The sequence below is a fragment of the Coturnix japonica genome, chromosome 10, assembly GCF_001577835.2.
Source record: "Coturnix japonica isolate 7356 chromosome 10, Coturnix japonica 2.1, whole genome shotgun sequence".
NCBI classification, from domain to species: Eukaryota; Metazoa; Chordata; class Aves; order Galliformes; family Phasianidae; genus Coturnix; species Coturnix japonica.
The window spans coordinates 4958550-4985286 of NC_029525.1; the positions used below are offsets into that span (position 1 = coordinate 4958550).

General features: G+C 35.1%; 1 protein-coding gene across 5 annotated transcripts in view; it reads right to left on the minus strand.

Moving 5' to 3' along the window:
* The window catches only part of FAM189A1 (family with sequence similarity 189 member A1), a 103720-nt gene that overhangs the window by 22069 nt on the left and 54914 nt on the right, over window positions 1–26737 (minus strand). For 4 of the 5 annotated variants that reach the window (XR_004308571.1, XR_004308570.1, XM_015872522.2 and 1 more), the window contains exons 4-7: window positions 22053–22184; window positions 11110–11217; window positions 777–937; window positions 19–157 (exon numbers count right to left, since the gene is read on the minus strand). Coding sequence is in view for 3 of the 5 variants with exons in the window: in XM_015872522.2 (XP_015728008.1) it covers window positions 19–157; window positions 777–937; window positions 11110–11217; window positions 22053–22184 (540 nt within the window). In the remaining 2 variants the exon portion in view is untranslated. The remainder of the gene's footprint in view (window positions 1–18; window positions 158–776; window positions 938–11109; window positions 11218–22052; window positions 22185–26737) is intronic. The other variant, XM_015872521.2, reaches the window with a different exon arrangement.

The following is a 26737-nucleotide window of genomic DNA, read 5'->3' on the forward strand; positions in this document are numbered from 1 at the left end:
TCCTTCAGCTTGTCTTACCTGGCTGGCAGGTGTTTCTCCAATCACTGCCTCGTAAGGAGGTGGCAGCTCAGTTGGATATAGCATTCCCGGGCTGTTAATGGTGACTTCATACAAAGCACTGAATGGGGAATGAGGAAATTCCAAATGGAGACTTCTGCTTAAAAACAGAAACAAGGAAACTTAACTATTAGGAAACTACATCAGATTTATTTGGCATACTAATATCTGTATCACAATGACGTAGAGATATCTCTGAATTCAAAACCAAAATAGTACAAAGAATCAACTGGAGCAATTTATAAGACAGTCAAAACAAAACCTTCATTCATCTCTAAGTATTAGAAACTATGTTTCATTTTGGATACCAGCCATCTGTCCCAGTCCATTTCTGTCACTAAAGCCTTTCACTATTACACAGTAATGCATATACAGAGAAGTCATTTCCTTAGGAAATTAAATCTCACATTCGACCTCAAGTGTACAGTGTTAACTGTAAAAGGATTACCTATAAGCTCATTTGTGCTTCAAGTTATCCTTGTCTGTTTATTATTACCCTCGTCTTTGCTAAGTTCAATCACTTCTCTATCACAACAGTGCTTTAACAAAAATATTTCCATGTGTTTTTTAACAAGTCTGCAAAACATGTACGTAATCTCTCAGGAAAAGAAGAAGCAAATGCAAACAAAAGGCATTACTTTGCTTCATATTTTTTGAAAGAGTTTCGTAGTCTGTAGCTAAGAATTATGGAACAGTTAACTACAGGTAAGAAGAATCACCTCTGTGCCTCTACCACAGGTGTGCAGGTATATTCTGGTGGGTAGTAGGGTGGAGGTGGTATTGGTGGGATGAATTCATCGAAGTCCAAAGTTTGATGCAGAACAGTCCCATGTGGAGTCATGCAGTCTGCATTGGCAGAATGTGGCCGCTGTGGCAGAAACTGAAAATGAATAGGTAAAGTTCCTTCAGATGGTAGGAAAATAAAACCATTTCCAATTATTAAGAATTGTAAAGAAAGGTCAATTTTAGCAACTCTAAGCAATATCATATTTCATGAATACCCATACCAAAATAGCAGATACTTCTGGAAGCAAAAAAGTATGCGCAATCAGCGACATCAGTGAGAGTCACATTACTGAAATATAGATCAATGTTTTACCATAGACAAAGAGATACCTTCCTCAAAGCCAGTTACTCCTACAGTGGAAAACATGGGTATTTCAATTTAAATAACATTTCAAGAACCAATTCTATCTTGTAGTACAATCTGATTATAACACTACATACCCAGCTGTATATTAATAATTAACAATAAATAGAACTAGTAAAATAACTATTTGCATAGTTTTGCTTCTAAACTGAAAGCTTTGTTCTAAAGACAATACCAAACAAACCTTCAAATAAACCAAACTAGAAATAAAACAAACTAGCAGTTATATATTCATTTGATCTTGACTACAGCCACTATGTTTTTCACTAAAAAAGCAGCAGTTATAACTGTTCTTTAACAGACATAAAATATTCTTAATAAACATTTATAGTTTGGTGATATAGACAGAGCACACATACGCTAAATAAAAGTTTGAAATACCAGTAAGAACAAAAGAAAAACATATATTCTACCTCAAAATCTCAAAACTAGGAAAAAAACTAACACTGTGAAGCAGTCTTAATGATCGTGATAAGAAATTAATCAGCTTCTAGCATGGCAGTGATATCAAGACACCTTTCTGAGACTGATAGTAGGAAGGTAAAATAAAAGCTCATATCAAAGTCTTAAACTGCTTCAAGATCAAATACAGACCATTCTGCAGATTACACGGAACCCAGAGGCCTTGGCCTGGCTTTATACAGTTGCCATGGAGAAAGTGGGATTTACAATCAAAAATGATAGAATTCTTCCTTCATCAGACAAAATGTTTCTTTCGCTGCCATGCCACTAATTTGGATCAGTAGGTAACCTGGTCTTCAACTCCTGCCTTTTAAAACCAGCGAGGTAAGAAATTTGGCTACAGGCATATTTCACTTTTAACATTGAAATTTCTGAAATATTGTTGCATAGCATCATTACTACTTACACTTCAGAGATCCAGTAAAGAGTGATTTATTTCATTTTTAATACCAGTTTTATTTTTTTTTTTTTTTCACTTTTCCAGAAGAATTCTCATTGTCTGTTATAGGTTGAGCTTACTTCCACCAAATGTGATCTTTGCATGTTGCTTCAAAGGCTGAATTTTTAATAATGCAACACAACAGAAGGCTGGAAAGGACCTATTTCAATTGCTTGGGAAAATGAACTTAGTAGCTGCTTAGTAATTGGATATCTAGAGGCATTTTTACAATTAGTAAATAAACAACTTCCTCTGCAGAACACTTTTATTATGTCCAATAACCAATGACTTTTGGACATCATAGTCTACTGATGTTACAGCAATAAGAGACATCTACTTCATTTACTCCTCCATTACATAACATGTCTAATGCTCCTAAGCACATGTGATACTGTTCTTATAACCAGACACTTCTACAGGTTTTTCATACAGAATAAAGAAACATTTTTTGGTAATTCAGTTTAAATTCACCTGATCTTTTTATGTCTGTTTCCCAAACTAACATTACATTAACTTATAAATACCACACCTATGTGATATGATCATCAGTTTGTTATCACATAAACATATAACACTGAAGAATTTGGTAGGAAAAAAGGAAGCAAATAAAAGTAAACGTGAAGTACTGATGTAGGGCCAGTAAAATAAAATAAAAAACCACAACCTTAAAAGTCTTTCCGGAAAATAAAAAACTACTTAATGACCTAAATCTTAGAAAAAAATTATCACCTCTATATATTCAGGTTCTTATTTTGTACTTTACTTGATCCCACCACACTCAGGACTACAGTCATTCTCCTAGAGGAGCTGATGATGTGGTAGTCTTTTAAAAGCAATTTTCTTTTACAACTTTTACAATCACCCACAGGCCATTTACATACACTGCCAGTAAAGCAAAGATTTGGCTTCCACTAGGAAAAAGGTAGCTCCATCTCTTCAGTTCTCAAGTTTCCTGGAGCTCACTTAATTCAGGTATCTATAAGAGGCAACAGACTTAAATGTTTCTCAAAACAAGGCAATTACTGAAGAGTACTTCCACAGTGAGTGAAGTATCAGCATCCATTCTGTGGCATTTCAATGACATGAGGTAAAGGTGCTGGACAGGCTGTGATTGAAGAAGGAAAAGACCTAATTATAAGGTGCAGTTCAATTTAACGGCAGAATCTTTTGCACCACTTTCAAGAAGCTTTACTGCGAATATAAATCATAACAATGAACTGCTTGACCAGTGCTGAAAATGAGTGGCAAAACGCATATGAAAGATGCACACATTTGGAGGGGAGTTTCTAAGTGACAGTTTACCTATGTGATATCATCCTGCTGGAGGCACAGAAATTAAATTGAAAGAGGGAGACTGGCAGGAAATGAAACAACACCAAATACAAGGGAATATCAGAAAGAACAGACTGCTTGAGAAAACAGTGGAAAAGCTATTAAACAAGAATTAATCATACGTTATTCTACGCTACAATATCTCCTATCCTCTATTGGCCTCCAAAAGTTTTTTCTGCCTACAGTAAAATGTATTTTAAAAATCCTGAAGAGTTAGTCTCAAATGTTGAAGGCTAGCAGGAGTTCAAAGACAAAGCAGTGTCTAGGGGAGACAGCCAGAAGAAGCATGGCAAGAAAACGCTGACAGCAGACATGCAGACAGAGCTGCATTAGGTGGAGGAATGCTGACAAACACTTGCAAGGAAATACACTTTTTTTTCCTTTTTTTTTTTTTAAATTTGTGGCTTTTTGTTGTTGTTGTTTGTTTGTTTTGTATTACAAAATAGTTCCTAAATAATCATGCTCAAAACATTTGATGGCAAAAAAAATAAAAATTAAAAAAAATTGGCACGGCTTGCATAGTCACAACTTCAAGCTGCATTTAGCGTGATTTCAAAACCAATAGCTCAGACTATTAAACCTTTCAACATGCTTCCAGCCAAGGCTTTTGGGATTAAACCGATGATGACAGCAGAAGCAACAGATACATCACTGCAGATGAGGACAAACAGTAAACAGCACTACTGCTAAATACAGTAAGTTGTCAGCACTTCAAAAAGCTTGGTATGACTTCATAGTTAGCGATAATCACTTTGAACATAACAACTAGGCATAAATTGATGTGCCTTGAAACTGGAAATCCCAAATACTCCATCTTGTCCCATTGGATGCTAGGAACTTTCAGAAATCCACCAGACAATGGAAAACACAGAGCCAGAGACACCAGACCAAATGCCAGTGACCTTTCCAGCAAGCTTAGAACCTGCAAAGACAAGTACTGTTATTTCCTTGTGAAGGCAGCAATATTTTATGGAAAGAACAGGACTCTATCCAGTTCTTACCATTAGATAGGTAAGAAATAAGGCTATAAAACATGCTCTTTTTTTCCTTGTCAAATCAAATTTCCATCTCTTCACTCAAAATTCTCACAAAGGACAGCCTCTGAAATGACCATAAAAATTGTGGCTAATTACTTATATTTCTAATACTGAGTATATTCAAGTAAACACTGATGGTGAAGTATCAATTAGTGAACAGAGGAAACAGCAGCAAAGGACTGTATATATTATTCTCTGATGGAACAGTTACCTGTTGTGATACAATGTGCTAAGTTCTTCTGAGATCTGTAAGACTAAGAACTTCATCAGTGCTTCCAGGTATGGGTCATCCCCACAAAACCTGAACAAATTACCATTAATTTAAGTAAATGTTTAATCACTTAAGATCAATTCTCACTCCATTTGCAGCACCTCTCAAAAGATTTTTTAAATTATTATTATTATTATTTCAACATTATACACCAGAAGAATAGATTGAAGAATGCTAGCAAGATGTCATCCAACACTATTTGACATATCTGAGTGACATGATAGAAATGCTGAGAAACAAAACAAAAAAAAAAGAAAAGAAACAAATACGATGGAAATTATTCAGAGTAATAGCAAAATTTAGCAAATAATTTAGCAAAATATAAATTCAACAATTCTGAATTATTCTAAAAATAATTATTTAGGAATACGGAAAAGGAAAAATGTTCGGACTTTTTTATGATGTTTTCTCTGGCACTTTTTTTTTTTTTTTACTTAAAAGAGACTTTATTTAACATGTTGTGAAAGAAAATGGCAGTAATTTATATTCAAAGTAAGTAACCACACCTAATAGGTGCTCCTAAGCTATCGCACACGCTATACATGTTTTCAGGAATCACTCTGCCTAGCAGCTATGATTGAGGTTCACAGTAAACAGCTTAGTGATAAAATGGCCTGTGTGACAGAAGTGAAGAAAGACTTATTTAAAAAAGCTCACTTAGAGAAGAACATGTGTTAGTTCAACATCAGATATGCCAAAAGCACTGCACACTTTCAAATAATCAGCAGGACAAGTGCACCATAAACAGCAACAATCTGATACTGAGAACGCAGTAGCTACCAATGAATCTGGATTCTAGATGGTCTCTCTTACGCTTTAGAACAAAAGTATTTCAGAACAGCCAGAGCTTGTCTCACTTTCAGCTGTCAAAGCACAGACAAAAAGCACAATTATAAAAAAATCAAATTGATTAGTTACTTTCAGATGATACGTATCAGAAAGCATTGAGCTTCACATCAAGGGCTGTTTATATGCAGGGCCAACCAAGAAAGCCTGTCTCTACATGTTGTGTAATCTATATACATTGAATAAATTTCATAAACTGAATTTTGTATGCTTCTATAAAATTTTAGGCCAGCAAAAAGTTCACTTGTTAAACAAGTTAAGAACAGCAATACAAACACATTGCACATGTGGCTTAAAAATAAGCAGTTTCATCAGATTGCTTTGTATATTCAGTTCTTATTATAGTTTAGTATCTAACTTTTTTTCTAAGTGAAAAACTGTTATCACTAGATGAGGCACAAATAACTGAAAGAAAATAATGGAGGAATAAGACATTTAAGAAACAGTAGCACAGAGGTTAGTAATATATTCCTCTACCAAAAAAGCCTTAAATGAAAATTAAAGCTGACCAACACATGGTTGTAACTCTCACTGGAAAAGATTATTTAAATTACAAACAGAGAATGAACATTTACTGAGATTAATAATGTATCCGATCATCCTTTCTGTTGTTGTGTCATTCAAAAATTCTGCCAAGAAAACTCAGTGTTTTACTTCAGAAACAAATTAAATTGATACCCAATACATTTACAATCTTAACAATATGAATGGAAACAACTGCCTACTGTTGCCTAAGAAGGTTTTATACGGCAAGGTGTTACAAAAGAGTGCACATTTTAACAAATCCTATTAATTAGTTATTGTTTAGAAGGGAAAAAACTTCAAGCATCCTTTAAAGGGAATGAAAAGGCCCGGGCAGCAATGTAAGAGCTCAGTGTTTTGTTACTACATATTGACACAAATAATTTTAAAAAGGAAAAAAAAAAAAAAAAAGTAACTAATGTTATACGTATCTGCAGAGTGAGAATAAATAAAGATGTAAAAATATTAAAGAAACATCCGACATTAGCACTACTGCTACTCTATCTTCCATCAGAATATTTATTGCTGGAATTGCCAAATGCTCTTATCCTTAATCTGAAATTATCTGAAAATTTTGTTAAAAAGTAGAAGTCCTTCTAAAAAAACATTTTTCGTCATCCAGAGTTGCTGCATTCCTGCAGCACATACTGAAATAAAGCAGATATATACACAGAGACGTATAGATCTCTTTAAAAAAAGCTAAGTCTTACTCCCATATTAGTGGGAACTTTTCCTCTGACCAAGAAGTCAATACAACTTGATAGCCCAGATAGTGTGGCTACACTGTATAATTTACATTCCACAGAACAGATAGGATTTATTAATAATTTTTCTATGTTAATTTCAGTAATGATACACTCCATTATCATTACAGCTGATGAAAACAGTAATTAAATGTTACAGTTTGCATGTGTCATCATTACCTTATTTCCTTTACAAAATAACAGATTGTTTTAGATATCACATAGCATGATGAGTGGTTAAAAAACAGTGATGGTGATAACATCAGAACACACTGAGTAATATCAGTGCCAGTACTTCTAGGATAACCATGGTATAAACATATCTGAAGAAGGGTACAGGTATACTTCATGCTTTAATCTGACCACAATGGGCACAACTTCTTGTGCATTGCTTTGTCTAGCTGTGGCAGCTACCCTCTGAAGAAAATAATGTGAATTTTTGCAGGTGCCATTCATCTGACAACATGGAAACTGAAACTGCCTTCAAGCAACAAATAAAACATCCTAGAAGTGACAGCTCGGTTATTAAGGAATGTTTCCTCACATTTCATAACACTGATATAATCTGATATGATTCACACTTATCTTCTGGAGGAGTGTATAAACAGAAAGAACAATTCTAGGAAGCCCTGAAAAGGAGTGCAGTCTTAAACTGTCCAAACTAGCAAAATATGTAACAAGTGCCATTTGCACCTGTAGTATACCCACAGTAGGCTGCTTCCCTGCAAAGCTGCGTATGCTTAATGGGCTGAGAAAGGATAAAGTGGGGTGAAAGATTTGGGATACTCCCTGAATGGTTCAATTCAAATAAGAAACAATCTAGGAGAATTTTTGTGTGTGTCCTGTAACAAAAGCTCAAACCCCACAACAGTTCACTGAGTCTTGTATGCTTCATCTGAAATAATGCAGAAACAGAACAGCATGTATTAAAAGCAAAAAAACCCCCACCAAAATAACAACAACAAGAAAATATTTTCGTTTTTAACCTTTCCTGTTTTCAGCTTTTTTTTTTTTTTTTTTTTTTTCTTTCAGGATAAGATCTCATTGGCAAAACTTAGATTTCAGCAGTTCAAATCAATGGCTACACCTTAAGCCATTACCTTCTTCAAATTTGCATGTAATAATACTTGAGAAAATTGAGTTACATTGTACTCTTGCCAACAAATGCTATGAAAGACACTAACAAAGGGGAGCAGGTGCTCAAAGAAAGAGTTATTTGTCCTTTTATTATTGGTGATTGGTGAGTACTTAAGATTTATTTTAGTTTCAGGCATTCTGCAAATTTCAGCACGGTTTTTGACAACAATCTCAAGATTTCTACTTCTGCAAGTACAAAAGGAAGAACAAGAGGAAACTAAAATGTAATGCAAGAAAAACAGTCTGCAATATTACCAAGAGAGATGTGATTGAGAAAAGCATATTATTACCAGACCTTAAAAAAGGACTCCCACCAAAGCTGCCTGCAGTTACATCCTCTTAGCAGTATCAACATTCCCTTATTAGTTGTGCAATTTAAATTGTTTTTAAGAGATTGTAATTGGTATATTATGAACTGATAGGAGACCAGCAGTTCTGAGCACAGAACACCTGCCAAGCTATAATGGCATGAAGAGCCTGAAGAGAAACTTCCAACACCCCCAGTACACTAACAGAATCAGAAGATGATGAAGAAATTCAAGACCTGAACAAGAGTCTTCCATATACTGGTATTACATCTCTGATATCCAAAACTGTTATGTCTTCTCAAGTCTTCTAATTACACGGAAGGTTCCCTAGTCTGCTCAGTTTCTCTCAGAGACACTTCAATAGTTAGTAGTGGACGTTCTAGGGACGTTTTTGAAGTCTCTGTGTAGCAGGTGAACTTCTGACAGTTAAACCATGTCGGGACTTTGGTACTCTTCCGCTGACATTATGTTTGCCAGGACTCCTACACTGTCCTCCCAAATGAGCTCATATACTTTAACAGCAGTTTGCCCCTTCCAGGATGTGCTTTTGAGCTGCTGGAACACCATAGTTCAGATTAGAGGACTACCAGAAAGAATGCTTCATCATTTACTATGGTGACAATTAAAAACACATGCCAATGAAGATTAAAGAGATTTTTTTTCCTAAATTTTGGCATAGCTACAAAACTTTTATATAATAGGAATAGAGGAGACAAACACAAGCAAACAGAAAAGAGCAGAAAAGCATATTTTTAGCTGTCTGTCTCCAGATAGCTGCATCAAAGATTAAGCTGTTATTAAGGACAACTAATCCTATACATGACTGCAAATCTTATTCTTATTTGCTTCTTGGACTAGGTTCTCAGGATAGCTTTCAGAGAATAGTCACATGCTGAAGCACTTTTCTTATGAGGAAGCTATCACTAACAGAAGAGTAAGGTTGGCATAAATTAACGAATTACTGTATTTATTAAATCAGTATAAAAATGAGTTTAATAACATTTATAAAAGCATCCTCTAAAAATGCCAGATATCTTTTAAGTTTCTACTGTAACAAATACAAATGAAAACATGGATGTTACTGACAGCTTACGTAAAATCAATAACATTGATATAATGTATCGTAGGATATAATAAACATGTTTCCAAGGCACCTGACTTCCTATATTCATTCTCTCTATTTCTTTGTTCCTTCACTTACACCTTGAACTTTATCTTCAAAGTAACTAGAGAGTAAGGATATGTGTGACAGGTCATTTCATTTAAAAAGTGCAGGAAAAAAACAGATCAAATGAAGTCATTTCTTTAAAGACTGGAATTGGAAACACAATTATTTCTGTTCATGTATCTTAATTCCTATGGAGCCTAACACCTGTAGGTACAGCCTCTAGGACTGAAGAATTAGAAACCAGTGTGTTTCAAACCTCAGCCCAAGAAGGGACCTGCTTGGATACCACAAGAACTATTTTTTTTCCTTAATACTTGAAAGCCAATATTTGTCCAGTGACGTTATTTTTAAACAAAAACCTTCAAATGTAATGAAAAATTTCACCTGTGTGCACTACTAGACAGTTTGTGTTGTAGTTTTCAGGGCATTTTTACTAAAAGATCACTATATCCAATTCCCACTGTTTATAAGCTGCTGCAAGCACACTGACTATGAATACAGGGCACTAAATGAAAATATGCTTTTATAGAACATCAGATTTTGCCTGCCCTTTGTTACTCCCACTAACACAAAGTAATCCCCAGCTCACAATTAAGAATGCCTTTTAACTAAGTTTGTAACCCAGTGACCATGAATGCTTCTCTAGCAAGGACATCCACATCTCAAACTCACATACTTAGAACTCAAGTAAAACCCATGGTATTTGAATATATTTATTCATTTAACCACTTGGGACAGGTTATAGAATTTCTCACTGCTGCACAGAGTGTTTACAACTATCTCATTGGGACAGTATTTTTGCCACACAGACTTTTAAAATATGACTTACAAATGGCTAGCATTAGTCTGCATGTCTGCTGTCTCATACTACACACAGGACTATTTCATAGATCAGCTGTGGTAGAGGTAGGTTAAATAGTTTATATGGCCTGCCAAACACTAATTTAAAGTTAGTACTGTTTATGTTTCAACATTAAATTGAAACCTTGAGAAGAAGAGCACTTACACGGGATAGAGAGCTCTCCTCTTCCAACCAAAACAAGACAGCATCCTGTAATGAAGCTGACTGTGCAGAAGTCTAATGATCATTTCCCCTCTTGTTTTAAACACAAGTACTACTCTGGAGCTGAACATGTTTTCCTTCTGAAAACACTGTTACTGGCACAGTGCCATGAAAAGTTCTAGTTTTGAACTTACAGTTCTCACACTACATAGTTCTCATACTTGAAAAATATTATCTCAAAGCTAAGTAATTGCTCTGGGTAGTGTAAAAAATTAACACAATGAACATGCAGCAACAGAAAATGTAATGTGCATATATAAACCCAACCTTGTTACTAACCCCAGTAACCAAAATTTTTTATTCCCAATGTCAAAATCCTGAATTTAGCTCTCTCATGTAATATATAACACACATTTAATGCAGCAGCTATTCATGTTACATACATCTATACGCTGTATTTATAGAGATGTACGCAGTTAAAATACACACCTAGGTATACGCATTCTAACACTGTGCAAAGATAGACAAGTAGGCCTAAGTTTACAAGCAAGGAGTAGGTACAAATGAGTAAATACAGAATAGGAAAATAGGTTATGTCAGACAACATCCTGTGCGGTCACTGAAGTGTACTCACCATTTGCAGAAGATCAGAAGAAACCATCTGCATGCAACACATCGCTGTTGCCAAAGCACAGACAATGGTGGAGATGACATTGAGAGCACACACGCTGAACAACAGGTCCTGTGAAAAGACATGCATCAGAATATCATCTCTTATCTCAGGGATGCAAAGGACAGGAAACATTTTTAGTAATTTGATAATAAACACTGCCAGTTGCAAGTAAATTCATATGGTCTCAATTAGCTGTGTAGAATTCTATTAATATGGAATACTTGCTTCAAATCAGTCACCAAAGGAAACCCTCACAGAAACATCTTTAGGGACACAGTTTAGTGGTGGACTTGCTAGTGTTATGTGATAGCTGGATACCATCTTTCCCATCGGAATATTCTCAGTCCAATTGCTTACAATCATTTCTCTTCTTCTTCCACAGCTACTAAGAACAGACCATTACATACTTAAACTCCATCATCATGCTTAAAGTCTTACATCCTTTATTTTCAGACATTAACCCCATTTCTTGAAATCCTACACAGATCAATTTCCTAGGCCTTTGATCACTTTCATTTGGTTCACCTTCAAGCTGGCCCACATTTCTCCTCAAAAGCAGAATACTAAACAGTACAGTGATGACTAAGGACTTTTTCAACTGTATTTGTTGATTTATCCTTTATGCATATAATCCCAGATCCCTTCCTGATGAACTACTTTGCTCCTCTTCCTGCTACTAGATAAGGGCAGAAGAAAAACCACATATATATAGACATATATGTATTTAAATTGGAGAAATGCCACAATGAAAACCTCACTCTTACATACCACTATTTAAGATTTTTGAAAGAGGGCATGCTAATGTAAATCCATGTAAAGTAAATCCATGTAAAGCCCATGTAAGTCCAGTAGTAAAGTTCATCAGAAACATGAAAATGAGTGAAACACAGAAAACAAAAGCGAATCCGTATAATTATCCCTTAAATAAAAAAATAACACAGACTGTAAGCTAAACTGAAATTCACTAGATGAACTTGATATTAAGTGCCTGCAACTTCAGAAAAACATGGCAGTGAAACTATAAAAAAGCAAATATTTTGGTATTTAATTTTACATCCATTTGGTTATTATTGCTATTAAATATGAGATATCAGACCACACATTTGTAACTTAAGGTATTATATACAAAATGCTGATATTAGATATTAGACTAGCAAATCTGAAAATAGTTTGTGGAAAACAATTAATTGGCCGGCCTCAAAGTGGCATTGTTTCACATACTACTACTGCTCTGTTCCTGTAACAAAAGACAAGCACTAGAGAATTTCACAATCTAAAGACAAGTAATTAATTTAAAAAACAATTCTAAAATCTGTTTCAATATAAACAGGAATCAAACCACAAACCTTCCAGTAACATTCACCTCTCTAATGTTTGTTTGGGTGTTGGGTTGGGTTATTTAGTTTTTTGACAGTTTAGCATTTTCAGGAAACTTCCTATGGAACAGATAATGAGGTCATTCATAAGACACTCATTTATTCGACAGTAATAGCGAGTGGGAAAGTAACAAGCTTTCAAAATCCATAACTCTCTGTGGCCAAACATACTACCCAGAAAGATAATGTTTATGCTCAGGCAGATCCAAGCTGTAACACAATGACAGTTAAGATTTCCTTCAGGAAATGTCTCTAGAAAGGCAGTAACCACAACAGAGACCAGACTAATTCTCTGCAGCACCTGCCCACAGACAGTTACGGGAGTAAGAAACCTGTGTCTATTAGTGACGGGTTTTTTATTGACTTCTGAAGTATCTACACTGATCAGAGAATACAAAGCATGAATGTGTATGGTGTGAAATATGATTCTTTGCTCTTCAGTTTTACAGCAGTTAAACCAATTTGATTGTCACACAGAGTTTTTCTAGGTATTTTTGCTCCTTTCTAAAGGCATAATCTGATTCTTCCGCATGTTCATGTAATAATTAATGCTCTGATAGTTATAATGTAAAACATGAAATTATTCTGTTGCAGTTTATGTATATGATTTCCTTGCCACGCCTTAACTCTCTAGTAAAGACACATTTCCCTTTAACAATAGACGCAGCTGTCAGAATTGCCTGGAAGCAGACCTGGATCAGTTCAGATTAATACCCACAGGAGCTGAATGGCACTGTGAGCTCTTTATGGCCAGCTGTTTTTCTCGACTAGGTCCCCATGTAAATCTCAGAAGCTGAATTTAATACTGATTTCCAAAAAAAGCTGCAGTGTTCTGTATTTAGAACACCTTAATAATTACCAAAAGAATTGTTCCATTAACTAAGTATCTGTTCATGGCATTTTCCTTCTCTCTTAACAAACACTTTCTACTCACACTGTAGTTCTTCAAAGGATATTTGTGCAGTTTCAAATCATTTTCACACTATCATCCATATGTTTTAAGGAAAAAAACTGAGCTTTTGTTAGTTTTACTGTTTTAATACTGTTCCTATGCTAATGCAGTTCTATGCTTGCCTGTGCAATTGAAATACTTCCCAGTAAAACATTTTAAATTATACCTTTTCCAAAGCAAGCAGTCAGAAAGTAAAACGTATACTAAAAACTCTTCATTTATTTCTACTTGGAGTTTATCTTATTTTCTATTGGGATTTCCTTATCATAATAATAATCCCACAGTTGCTACACTTTTCTTACATGACAGTCAAAGCCACATATATCATAAGACTGGTTTGGAAGAGACCTTCAAATTCACCCAGTTCCAACCCCCCCCCTGACATGGGCTGGTTGCTACTTATTAGATCAGGCTGTCCAGGATCCCAACTAACCTGGCCTTAAATGTATCCATGAATGGAGCATCCACAGCTTCTCCATGCAGTCTGTTCCCATGCCTCCCCACCTTCTGAATAAATAATTTTCTCCTAACATCTCATCTAAATTTTCCCTCTTAAAAACAGTTACAACCCTCCAAATCTTGAAATAAACGTTATTTTACACTTCTGAGAGTTCAAAACTGACTCAGAAGGAAACTATGTTTTTTGCACAAGTTTATGGTCTTGTACAACATCTCAGCTGAAGATTTTCAGAGTCAAAGCAGAGTATAATGTAATTTTCCAGCTGTACAAAGACCCTGGACTAATCAAAGTCTTACTCCACCAAAAAGTTCAGGGCTGTATGAGGTGAGTCAGACCAAACCGTGGTTGTATGTGGAACAGAAGATGAAGACAATGGGATTAGCTGCTTGCAAAAGACATCCCATGTCAGCATTTCTCCAACAGGTAACATTACAAACAACGTTGTTTTTAGAGTTCAAAATGGCAGCAAACTTGAGTAACTGCCAAATTCAAGAATAGAACTTTATCAAACTATCTGTCAAGCCAAGATTTTATGTGGCATTGGGTACAGTATTCTCACATATATCAACCAATTGTGAAGCAGAGTCTGCCTAAGAAAAGGTGGGATGCCATTCAGGTCAAACAGCTGTATGTGTCTGACTGTCTTTTTATCTTCTATTGATAGGATTTTATGAAACATATTAATGAAGAGAATAGGCTAAACCTTTGAATTGCAGAGGAATCACTGAGATATTTAGGAAAGTGAATGACAAAAATGAAAGAAACAAGAAGTTAACAGATATTTTTTTACACATTAGATCAAAGTTCTACCTCAGAGACTAAATGTGGATTACATTCAGAATTTCATTCTGCCAGTGACAGAACTCAGGACATCAACTAAAGTAAAATCCACTTTAGGAGCACTATAACTTAAAGAGACTCAGCCTATTTATCACCTACTAACGCACTGAACTAATCTGGTAGATGTTCTTAAATATTTATCAATTATCTTTCACAAGCTAAATTTGCGTTTGCATTCTCTTCCTTTGTTGCATTTTCTTCTACAAAATATCTAAAAACTACCTGATTAGAACCAGATGTAAATTAAAAATGTCATAGTAAAACAGATCATTTTAGTTCCATCCTACATCCCCAAAAGAAACAAATCTTTCAAACATTAGCTTTAGATAAACTTGACTGTTCCTCCAATCTGAAAGTAGTCAAGTCTATTAATAGAGCTAGTAGAAGTATTTCAGCCAAAAATGCCATTTGGACACTGCACATTTATTTAACTTCATTTAGAATTTTGGCATGAACAGAGTTGGAGCTCCGTCAGATCTATTATGTAGCAATATATCACAGAACTGTTTATGTTTGGGAAGACTGAATGGAAACAGAACGGAGATTCCTCATACCCTTGCTCTTGTTTTCATGCATTAGTACTGCTTATGCTGAAATATTTCCCCCTTTGGGTTTATGTCTACTTGCTAGACTGGAATGTGTTACGGAACGTGTTGCTGGTTTGTAGAAAATTTGATTTTTCCAAGCTGCTTGTAATAAAGGATTTACTCTGCTCCAAAATTTAATCATTATCAGTATTGTTTTACTAATGCCATCACTACAACATCTTCATGTGTTTCTATGCAGCATAGCTACAGGAAAAGCTTACATGCATCAGAATCAATCACAGGTTAATTTTTCTGGTGCTCTCAGGTACACAAGCAAGCATTGCTGGCTACACAAATAGAAAGGTCTATTATATAGACCCCACTCACACTATGAGCAGAACTCTCCAGCAAACTGACAGCTTAATATTTTGCAGCATCATTCTTTTAACATCCTTAACCATGACTCTGTAAAAAGATCGCTGATGCCTTTTTTTGAAAATTTTACTTTCTCTTTCAACATTCAAAACATGTTTACTTTTCTGTAATGCAACTGCTTGTACACCTTCGCTGATGAATGCAATCTGCCTCAGTTATGATCTCTGCAAGTATGATTTACAGACTGCCTTGCTGACTACATTTCCACACATTAAAAGAAGAAAATAACTATGTTGCTATCTCATAAACCTCCAGAAACTCTTAAATTTACAGCAAATACACCAGGAGTTAACAAAAAAAATCTATTTTCTTTTATGCTCTACATGATAATCTCTAGTAAATTTAATCCTATCTGTTGAAAAGAGAGCTAATGAACTGTGAGACATCCATAAACAGGTACCCATCGTATTTCCACAAAAGGCTGCACAAGTCCTGACATTATATTTTGTTATAATAACAATACGATTGTTATTATTTTTAGATGTTTTCACACTGAAAACAAACATAATTCATTGGAATCTTGTGTCAAGGCCTTCTTTGTTTCATTTAGTACCAGCGGAGCAGGAGAGTTTTCTGTTACCTCAGTGCAACATGTGAATCAAGTTATCTCACATTCACTACTGGAAGGGCATGGAACAAACTGTTTTCACATTGAAGCTGTCCAGGTCTAATCGAAAAATTGAATCAGCAGTGACTCACAGCAAATGATTTGTTAGATATTATATGCCTGTTTAATAGGCGCTTTTAAGAAAGGTACTCACAGCAATAAGAATCAGATATCTTACATCTTTCATAGGCCTCTGGATACCCCCAGTTGTATGCTCAAATATCCAAGGGATCTTAACCACTTCATGGCAGTGAGCTCATAACACACAAAAAACAGCTAAGGAACTTCAATGCCTCAGAGGCTGATGACCCTTTCCCCCTTCACTTTAACCATGTTAAGGCACATTAAACCTTGAGACTCCGTTACTATATCTCCACCCTCCTCCTCATATCATTTTCCATCACCAATTTACAAGTGACTACTGAGAAAAGTGCATGGATTTTTTGTGATTAGCAAGTGACTGAAGGCAAGGGAAGATAAACTGGCAGAAGAGATTGCCTCTCAAAATATTATCAAGAGGAAGATTACCATTAGGTAATAATTAGAGTAAAATGCAAAAATACAATACAAAAACAAGTTGCAGACAGCAGTGCTACAAGTTGACTACTTCTTGCTGCAGTCTAAGGAAGATATGGCCTATATTTTCAAGTACACTGTCTTTCAGGTAAACGACTACACAAAAACACTTCTCTAAATCTGAGACTGTGTAAGGCCTATGGAGTTTCATTACAACATCTGAGTATGTTTTAAAAACTGAACTTTATATAAGAATACTTATGAATATATGGTAGTCCAAAAATATTATTTTACATTATACTTTAGTATGAATATCGTAAGAAAAAGAATGCACAGTAAAATACTGAAAAAACAATTTGCTTTGACAACTCATTTTCTTTGTTTTCCATCTAAGTGCTGGATGAGAGTGTGGTCATGTAGTATTAAACTGGAACTGGGAAAAAACTGGTGATTGATTTATCACTTTGATAATTAAACTGTAGAAATGATTATTTAAAAGAGCAATCCAGAACAGATGCTAACACACAATTGCCTGATAGAAGCAAAGAAAATCTCTTGCGTAAGATACAATTCAAAATGAAAAAATACAATAATGAAATGAACTCCACATTAATAATGGGAAAAGTGGAGGAATGGAGTCCTTTATCATCAAAGAACACTCATGGAAAGTGTATTCCCCTTTCTGATTTTTTCTCCTTTATAATGTAATTTGTCCATCCTATCACAGTTAACACAAAGTAAAACTTGAATGCTACCAATGTGCTGCAATGAATAAGTATTTTCACATCTTAGAAAACAAAGTTATAACTGAATTTCTCTCTAATAACTTCTGGATGACTTCCAGAAGACATATTAATCAATCATAGCTGCAAACAGGCTGCAGTGCATGTAATAATACATGTATTCAGCACTTAGAGCAAAATGTCAAGGTAATTTTAGGCCTGGAAGGGAAATACCACATGACAGACAGCAATCCGAATACCAAATTGGTCAGTAAGGTAAATGCCCAAACAACTTTGCTACCATATATAAAATAACTCCAAACACAACAGCAAGAGTAAACTCAATAGCCAAAACCAGTAAGAAGAGTTAACTTTTTGGGTAGTGTTCTACCTTAACAATACACACTTAATTCAACAAATGCATAATACACCACATTGTAAAAGAGAATGTTTCTCTGGAATACCAAAGTTTCAATTACCCAGCACAAAGCATTGTGTTGTAAAGGTTTGCCATGTTCATTCACATACCCACAAAGTATAGAATAGAAACTAGGCAAATCAAAATACGTAAAACCTCTGGATAGCTTCACAACAACTCAAATATAGATTTTGCTAAATATTCAATCACTCTCTTGCCTCTTCTTACCATAGTGATGAACTGTACTTACAATTACATGCATTGTTATCAAACCAGGGAATTTAGCATTAAAAAAACCCCACACATATCACACAGATGAAGCACTATTATGACAAAGTACTTGTTTTTCCTCAACTATTATGGAAAGATATCCACCTGTGTTGCTTACAAAGAACTGAGATCATGCATTTAAACCTGTTTTGCTGTAGAAGGTACCAAAATACAGATCAAAGCTTTGCTTTGTCTCCAATTTTCTCTCTACACATTTATTTACAAGATTTAAGAGTATTATTCTTTGTGAACTGAGTTACTTAGGCACACACAACCAAAAAATAAGTCACATAGTACAAAAAACAGTACTTCTTAAGAGTCCTAATCCATGCAACACTTTAGAAGTAGCAAGTTTCTATTGAACTTGAAAAAATACTCCCATTTTGCTGGTTGAAAAAACTGTTTTCCTGGGGAAATAGGTTGGTATTTCTGGAGGTTCTTAAGTTCAGTGAACTTTTGAAAGCTTGGTCAGTAACCAAGAAAAGGAGTAAAATAAGCTAGCTGATGTGTGAAAAGGACACTCTGTAACCAGTAGCCCTGAACTCATGGATTTTAACACCTGCACTGATCAGGGGCTAAAGCCAGCTTCACTTTTCCATGATGATGATTTCTTTTCTTCTTGATCGACTTCAATAATGGTGCTTCATTTTTAATACCATGTTAACCTGAAAATAGTGAGCAATAAAGCTTTTTCACCCATTAAATGAAACTGTCTGTACTTATCTTACTTGTAAATTTGATTAAAACAACCTCTTTAAGTCAAATCATAACTTCAGTTGTTCTGCTTTTTGATGAAGGTGAAAACATGTTGTTCTAAATGGAAAAAAAAAAACAAAAACCAACAACAAAACCATGGTTAAACTTGGTCATCAGAAAACACTGTAAAAATAAATACCGATTCAAAGGAGACTAAAGGAAAGAAATCCCTAATAAAGATGCTAATAAGAAATGAAAAATGCTATTATTTAATGTTCTTTAATTTCAGTAGCTCCGAAACAATTCTTTGTGCTGAAAATACAGGTGGAAATACCTTTTACTTAGCCTGTACAGCCACAAAACCACTCTACAAATGCACTTAAGTAAAATAGGAAGCAAATATTTCTATATATTAATAATTTAGCATGTATCAAGGATTCTGAACTATATAAGCCATTAAAGTAATTTAAAAATCCCACTGAACATTTCTAAACCAAAGCCACATAACATTATGCTCTTACATGCAGATAGCATATATTAATAATATACTAGAAAATAATTCCATCTTCAATGCCTGTATTCATCGTCTCATAGAATCATAAAATGGCCTGGGTTGAAAAGGACCACAATGATCATCCAGATCCAACCCCCCACTATGTGCAGGGTTGCTAACCACCAGACCAGGCTGCCCAGAGCCACATCCAGCCTGGCCTTGAATGCCTGCAGGGATGGGGCATCCACAGCCTCCTTGGGCAACCTGTTCAGTGCGTCACCACCATCTGTGTGAAAAACTTCTTCCTAATATCTAACCTAGACCTCCCATCTCAGTTTAAGACCATTCTCCCTTGTCCTAACACTATCCACCCTCATGAACAGTTGATCCCCCACCTGTTTATATGCTCGCCTTCAAGTATTAGAAGTCCTCTCAAAGCAAAAGCTCAAGAAGACAAGCTTTGCTGCATGTAACTCAAAGTATCTGGGATATTCTGAGTTCAGAAGGAAGACATACTTTCCACAGATGAAGCCTTTCAGGAAAATTCAGTCCCTGCACTAAAAAGCTGGCTCCTAGTTTCAGCCTGTTCTAGCCTAAAATTTGATATTATGTGATTGCTATTTGGTAAAATCATATCCAGTAGAATAATACTATGTAATTAAGTTAAAAAACAACTGAGTTCCACAGAATTTGCCTACAAACCAAGAGACATTTGTTGTGGAATAATATGTCAGCATACTATGCCTCTTTAACTGTAACACTGTCAACAAAAAAAAATAAAAAATGTACCTCATTCATATCTATCTCATCTTGAAATAGATTCAGGACTATTCTTGAGGTATAATCAGCAGCGTAACCCAGAGATGACACCAGATTTACAATTATGTCTGTGCATGCTTGTTTATATGTCTGCACACGCGTATGTGTACAGGAGATTTAAGCTCCAGCATTTTTTCTGGTTTCACTTGAATAAAAGTCAGCTTGCACAGACAGATCAGGTGACAGAGAGTCAAGAAAGTCTTACTGGGAACAAGATCAGACAGGTGATATGCGTGCCATTGTTCTGTTTACAATGGAGCTCCTGTAGTTACCACCATCAAAAAGCACAGATTACACAATGGAAAGATGAGATTTTTCCCCCAGTCTCAATAAAGAAAAGGAGAATGGAACTTGCATAACACCATTCAAAGATTTATAACCTTAACTTTGGCATCCACCTGGCACTCTAAACAATGAGCACATATGATCATCTAGTAAAAAATGTGTTCGCCCAAAATCACATCATAGTTGTTAATTGAAATTAAACAAAAAGTAAGCTTTTTCTCAGTCAGTTGTTTAAGGAACATCCTGTAATCTTTTTTGTTTGTCTTCTTTTTGTTGTATGACAGTAGGTTGCTAATCCTTAAATTTGCCAGGAATACAGAACTCTCAAAGCAAACTAATGCAGAATTAAAAATGAAAGATTTAAGAAACACTATTATCATCCTCTCTTAACTGAAAGTATCTGATGATAATTAATCTTGCATTAAGTTTATACTCACAGGAACTCCTGATTTTAATTCAACTCTGCTGGTGCAAGCAGATATTTTACCAGATTCTCTTTATAAGTGATTCAGGTATGTTTTTACAAGCAATTACATTTTGTGCACCTGTTCTTACTGCTGTATTTGTTAGAAATCTTGCCCTGATTTCCAGTAAATGAAGATCATACACAATTCCATATACTGACAACATCCTCTAAGATTCAGATATTTTCTCTCCATTTTTGAAGCTTACTTTATAGTTATACAAACAGCAATTAATCATACATTCTCTACATTTTTATAAGATCAACTAGTAAGATTTTTCTATATGGTAAGTTCATACTTTTGCATCTGTTAAACACTGAAGACTGCCTTTCCTTCATATTAAAGAGAAAGCACCACAGAGTAGAGTCCTGAATTCAGCATTCTAAATCATAGTTAATGCTACATCTGACCAACAACGTTAAATATTTGCTTGTCACCTACAAGACTCCTGCTAGTCAAGAGGCTTTTGCTCCCAGTTTTTCCCCCTCATTAAAACATGAGGTACAAATTTTTAGTTTTAGTGCATACCAAATTTCAAATTTCTATCTAATCCTTTTTTATAAGCATGCAGTCACAAAAACACTTGCCATTCTCTGCCTGAAGTAACAAAACTTGAAATACATTTACTTAGTATTTCCTTGCAGCCTATCACATCACTGAACAAAACCAACCAGCACCTTCCATTCCCGTTTGCTTGAGCAACCAGAAAAATGTCTGCCTTAAATCTTCCAGCATTAGCCAAAACCAAGCATAGCCGCTGGTTTAGTAAGATCTACGAAAACGGTTACGTATGCAAATCAAAGATACTGAATGCATAACATAAATCCCGAAACGCAAAACATTTAAATACTAACTTCCACTGGGTTAAGGGTTTTAGGGGATTTTTTTCTTGTTTGTTTTCAGGTGTAAGTACACAAACATTGATAACACCGCAAGCTACTTCTCCTTTCATCACACTCTTTTGTCTTGCTACAAACTTACTACCCAAAATTGAAATTAAATGCTAATCCTTCTCATAACGCACCTTTAGGGTCAACCTCACAACATTACATTCCTGCAGAGGGTTCAGTTTCAGCATTTCTCCAAGGTTACTGCAACCTGACGTTTGATGCTGCATTTCACAGCAAACGCAGACACCATCACTGTCAAATTTAATCTGGGGAGGGAAAAAAAAAGTCAGAGAAAATGCCAGTAAATAGAAGAACACTTTCCAACAGTTACGTTTACATTTACTGTGACAGCAATGACTACTAAATATAAAATGCAAACTTTATTTCATTGTTTATGATAATTCCCTTAAAGCAGAATGTCATTCATTGGCTATCAAAGGCTATAAAAACAGGTGAAATACAAGAAGTACACAATACTAAAGAACAGTGACTGCTGAAAATGTTCATCTGCAGAGGCAGATAAAACTATAGTAACTCAAATGAATACGCATGAAATCATACGCAATGGAGAAAGATAAGGAAAATAAGAAAATAAGTCATGATCACAAAAGTCACGTATACTTACACACATGTACAAAAATAATTATATTATCAATTACATCATACTTGAGAGAATACAGCATTAAGAAAAAGTGGAGAAAATAAAAGTTAACATAATTCCATGCTTTCACTTTGGAAAAGATTTGCTCACTGTTTTCCTGAATTTGGGTTGTTCTGAATACAGTAAGTATTCATTAAGCATCAGACTCTCATTAGGTTTCTGTGCGTGATTATAAAATAATTCCATCTTGTTCAATGATGAAAATTGTCATACTGATTTTGAATTCCATATTTGAGAGGGAAGACGAATTTCATCATCTGTTTTTATGTCTCCTTCCAACAAAGAGTTTTAGGCCAAAATTTAACTCCAGAAAGGTTTTTAACTACTCTGCTGCCAAGAGTTATCAGTGCACTTATTTCCTCTATGCAGTATTTCTATGATTTCCCATTTTTGCAGGTTATTTAAAGAACTAATAAAATGGATATTCTCAACCTCCTCATGTCACCTGTTACAATTTCATCTGAACTGTTAGGACTGAATAGTTAGTACTGAGAAAAGGAATTCATATCATACAGGAGTTGCTTGACCTACGAGTTTAAAGATGCCAGATAATCAGTACTAAGAATGACACACACAGGAAATTTCCACAGCTCTCCATGAGAAAAATAATAGATTCAAGGTACCATTCAGTCATCCTGAATCACCGCTGTATTCCTCTAAGTAAAGATAGAAGCAAAATAGTTGGTTGCTATGAAATCTAACCTACCATGCTTCTTACTCTTCTACAATGGTAAGGTATTTTAAATTTTCCAGACACTAATCCAGCAAAAACATTCCTAGTGAAAATGTGCATTTACTATTTTTAAATCAAATGACTCTCTATGGTGTCGCCAACTTCCAGAACAAAGGAATTATGATATAAGCCTTCCTTGCAGAAGTACCTCATGGAGCCATATATGTAGAATGACCTCAACAGAAGTTTTCCTTACCGTATAAGACCTTGAAGATTATTAAAGTTGTTAATATATTTAAGTATGTCGAGATTAAGAATATATATATACTTTTATTACCATTCCTGTCAGGCTTATTTAGTACTCTGTTTTCATGCTGGTAACAAGAACAAATTATCAGCTGAGATGCAGATGCTTTACGCTTCCCAAACACAGTGATGGCACACATGGCAGCACTGGAAATACTTCACTCTACTAACTCACACAGACTAATCATACCCTCAGTCATTGTTTGCACACCTTCATAGAAGTTGTACTGTTTATTTCTAACTAGCATACAATTTGTGAAGCTGCTTTAAAAATTACAGAGAGCTTTTTTCAGATTTTACACTTGTCGGTTTTTAATACTCTGTTTAAAAAGCAAAAGATTCTAAACCAACTACGGTTTAGAACTGGACAATCTCAGCTTCTCAAGTCAACAGAAAATACAATGTGAAAGGCCACTGGGGAGGCCTCGCTCTTGAATCCCTGTAGGAATGTTAGAAATGGTGTAAACTGTTAGACAGATAAATGCACAGGGGAGTTTGAAACTTGAACTTTCAATTTAGAGTTGCATCAAAGAGAGTAGTCAGAAAGCTACAGCACTCATGCTATATTCAGCACCAGGCAGATCAATACAGTCTCCAGCTCCTCAAAAGTTTTTATAACTTTGTCTGAGGTTCTGAACTTCAGACAAAGCTACCTACCACTAGAATGCTTATTCCTGTGACCTGTGGTGACACTGTTCAAGGAAAAATAGTCACTGACTCAAGGTGAGACATACTTGATTTTTCTAATAGAAAATACGCATCCCAGGTCTACCTCTATCTCATGTAATGAACTGGTGTCACACACACAAAAAAGGCTGAAAGAAGTAGTTCCACAGTTACAATCCAACATCTATGAAAGATTCTTCATACATTCTGAAATATGTTCCATAACTTCCCACTTCCTGATCTCTTGAGGTTCCTCCAACTCCTGCAAATCTGTGATTCTGTAACTCTTTAATTCACTTTTTAAACATTATTAGAATTGTTTATGTGAAAGATCTTGCAAAACATCAGGGTGTCCTAGAAAGTACAGTATGCTCAGAAAACAGTAACACCCGCAATCAGAATGAAAAAGAAAATTTCAATATCAAACACACATTTTTGAAGAACTTTTACAATTTGCCCTACTATGCACCTTTTCCTTCAAATATGCCTTTGAAGTGACACTTTTTTTTTTTTTATGGGAGGCAGTAAAAGAAGGCTGAATGTCATCACCTTTGTGTATTCAGCAAACAGCAGCTGATTCCATACCAAGGTTCAGATGGACCCCTTAAGCCCTTATTACACTATTTACAATTTTTAGATAATATTAGAGTGCAATAAATGTCAAAAACACTTGTTAGTTAAGAGCATTTCTAATCTGAAATCGTATATATATAACAAAGAGAAAAAAGTAGTTGTTTTTTTTTTTGTCAACCACACAAAGAATGGCCCACTAAGCAATAATAAGTAATTCCATTTATTTTCCAACATCTGTTTTCTTTTTTTTCTTTTCCTTAGGACTTTGATGCTATTTCCATACACAAGATGTGACAAGATGGCATTCCATGAGAACACCAAATGCCATGTACCAAACATTATATCCAGAAACAAATTCAAGGTACTCCTTACAGAGAACTTCCATAAACAAAATCATTTGCAGGTTAGAATGCTTCTTATCCCTCTACACAAATACACAGCCATTTCATTAAGTCCTCATGGGAAGTTGTAATACAAATGCACTCCTCAAAAATAAATTAAAAATAGTCTTAGTACCAAAGCAGAGAAGTCAAAACAAAACTGTAAGACTCACTTAAAAGAGCTCCCAATAAAAGATACCTATGCTACTTGTACCTATGGTACTTAGTTTCAAAAAAATGCCATTCCAGAGTGCAGTATACACCCTGTAACACCTCCAGGTTCTGTAAGTTGACCATTCTAGCTCTGCAGCACAATTCCAAATTCCCATAACAATGAGAAACAAACTCCCATGAAGTTTCCCAAATAAAGAAAAAATATATATAAGCAAAATCCTCCCTGCCTCTCTATGGGTTACTGGTGGTTTTCCACACATTCAGCTACCTGTCTCCATCCATTTGGTTTTGTAAAGCCTGTACCCTAACCAGGGCTGGAAATCACGAACAATGTAGAAAGTGTAGCTCATTTATAGAGTTGCAGACACACTTCTTTGAAACAAGACATGGGTGATAGGAATAAAGAATAAAGGCTTAAAATCTGACCAAACAAGGTAAAAGCACATGGCAAATAAACACCCAAATGTTCTCCTGTTCTGCATTTTTCATGTCTCTTTCAAAAATATTTGTTGAAATCAAATAAATGCTTGAAGGGATTTGCTGGACAAAAAACAGAAGAGGAAAACAATGCCTGAATAGGAGAGGAGCAGAAGCATTTTGTGGATTCACCTGATGAAAATTACTTTTCTCTTTATCATTCAAGTCAACATTTTGGTGTGTGTCCAAATGGAGAAGGCCAATACAAGCACAACGCTAATATTTAATCAATATTATGCATACTCATGTAGTTTAGAGAATTTGATTGGTTTACAGTCAGAATACATTAAGAAAAACCACTGATGCGTGTCCATAACCATTCTATAGCTCATTCATCATTCTTACAATCTAATGTCATTTGTCTTCCAAATTCATAAGAAAAATGATCATTATTTTAATATTTACTTTAAAATTTCAGGCAGGCTATGTGTGTTTTTTCATGAGATAAAAAACAAAGAGTTTAGCTATACTGCACCTTTTAAAAATTTAAAGCATGTCATATTATGGCAACTTTTTATTATTATTCTATATTTTATTTAACATACATTTGCTTTGGAAATTATAAAGTTAATACTTTACGAAGGTCAAAAAATATTACTGTACACGTACAAAAACGTCCGAATCAGCATGTTTACGCAATATATTGGGTATAGAAGGAGACACTGGATGAAACTGTGACACTTCTAACATTAAATGGCAACCACTGCACTGCTCTGAGGGGGTCTTTATTTCACTTATTCTGCCTACAACAGAAGCAAGTCTTTTAAGGTGGGAAATATTCGCAATACGTTAGCTCTTAAATTCTCAAATTTAACCCAGTATGACCTGTCACATGGTAAAGGCAGTTCTACAGAACACAGAGGGTCTGAAAATTAAAACAATGTGTGTATAAAATGCAAACAAATGAAA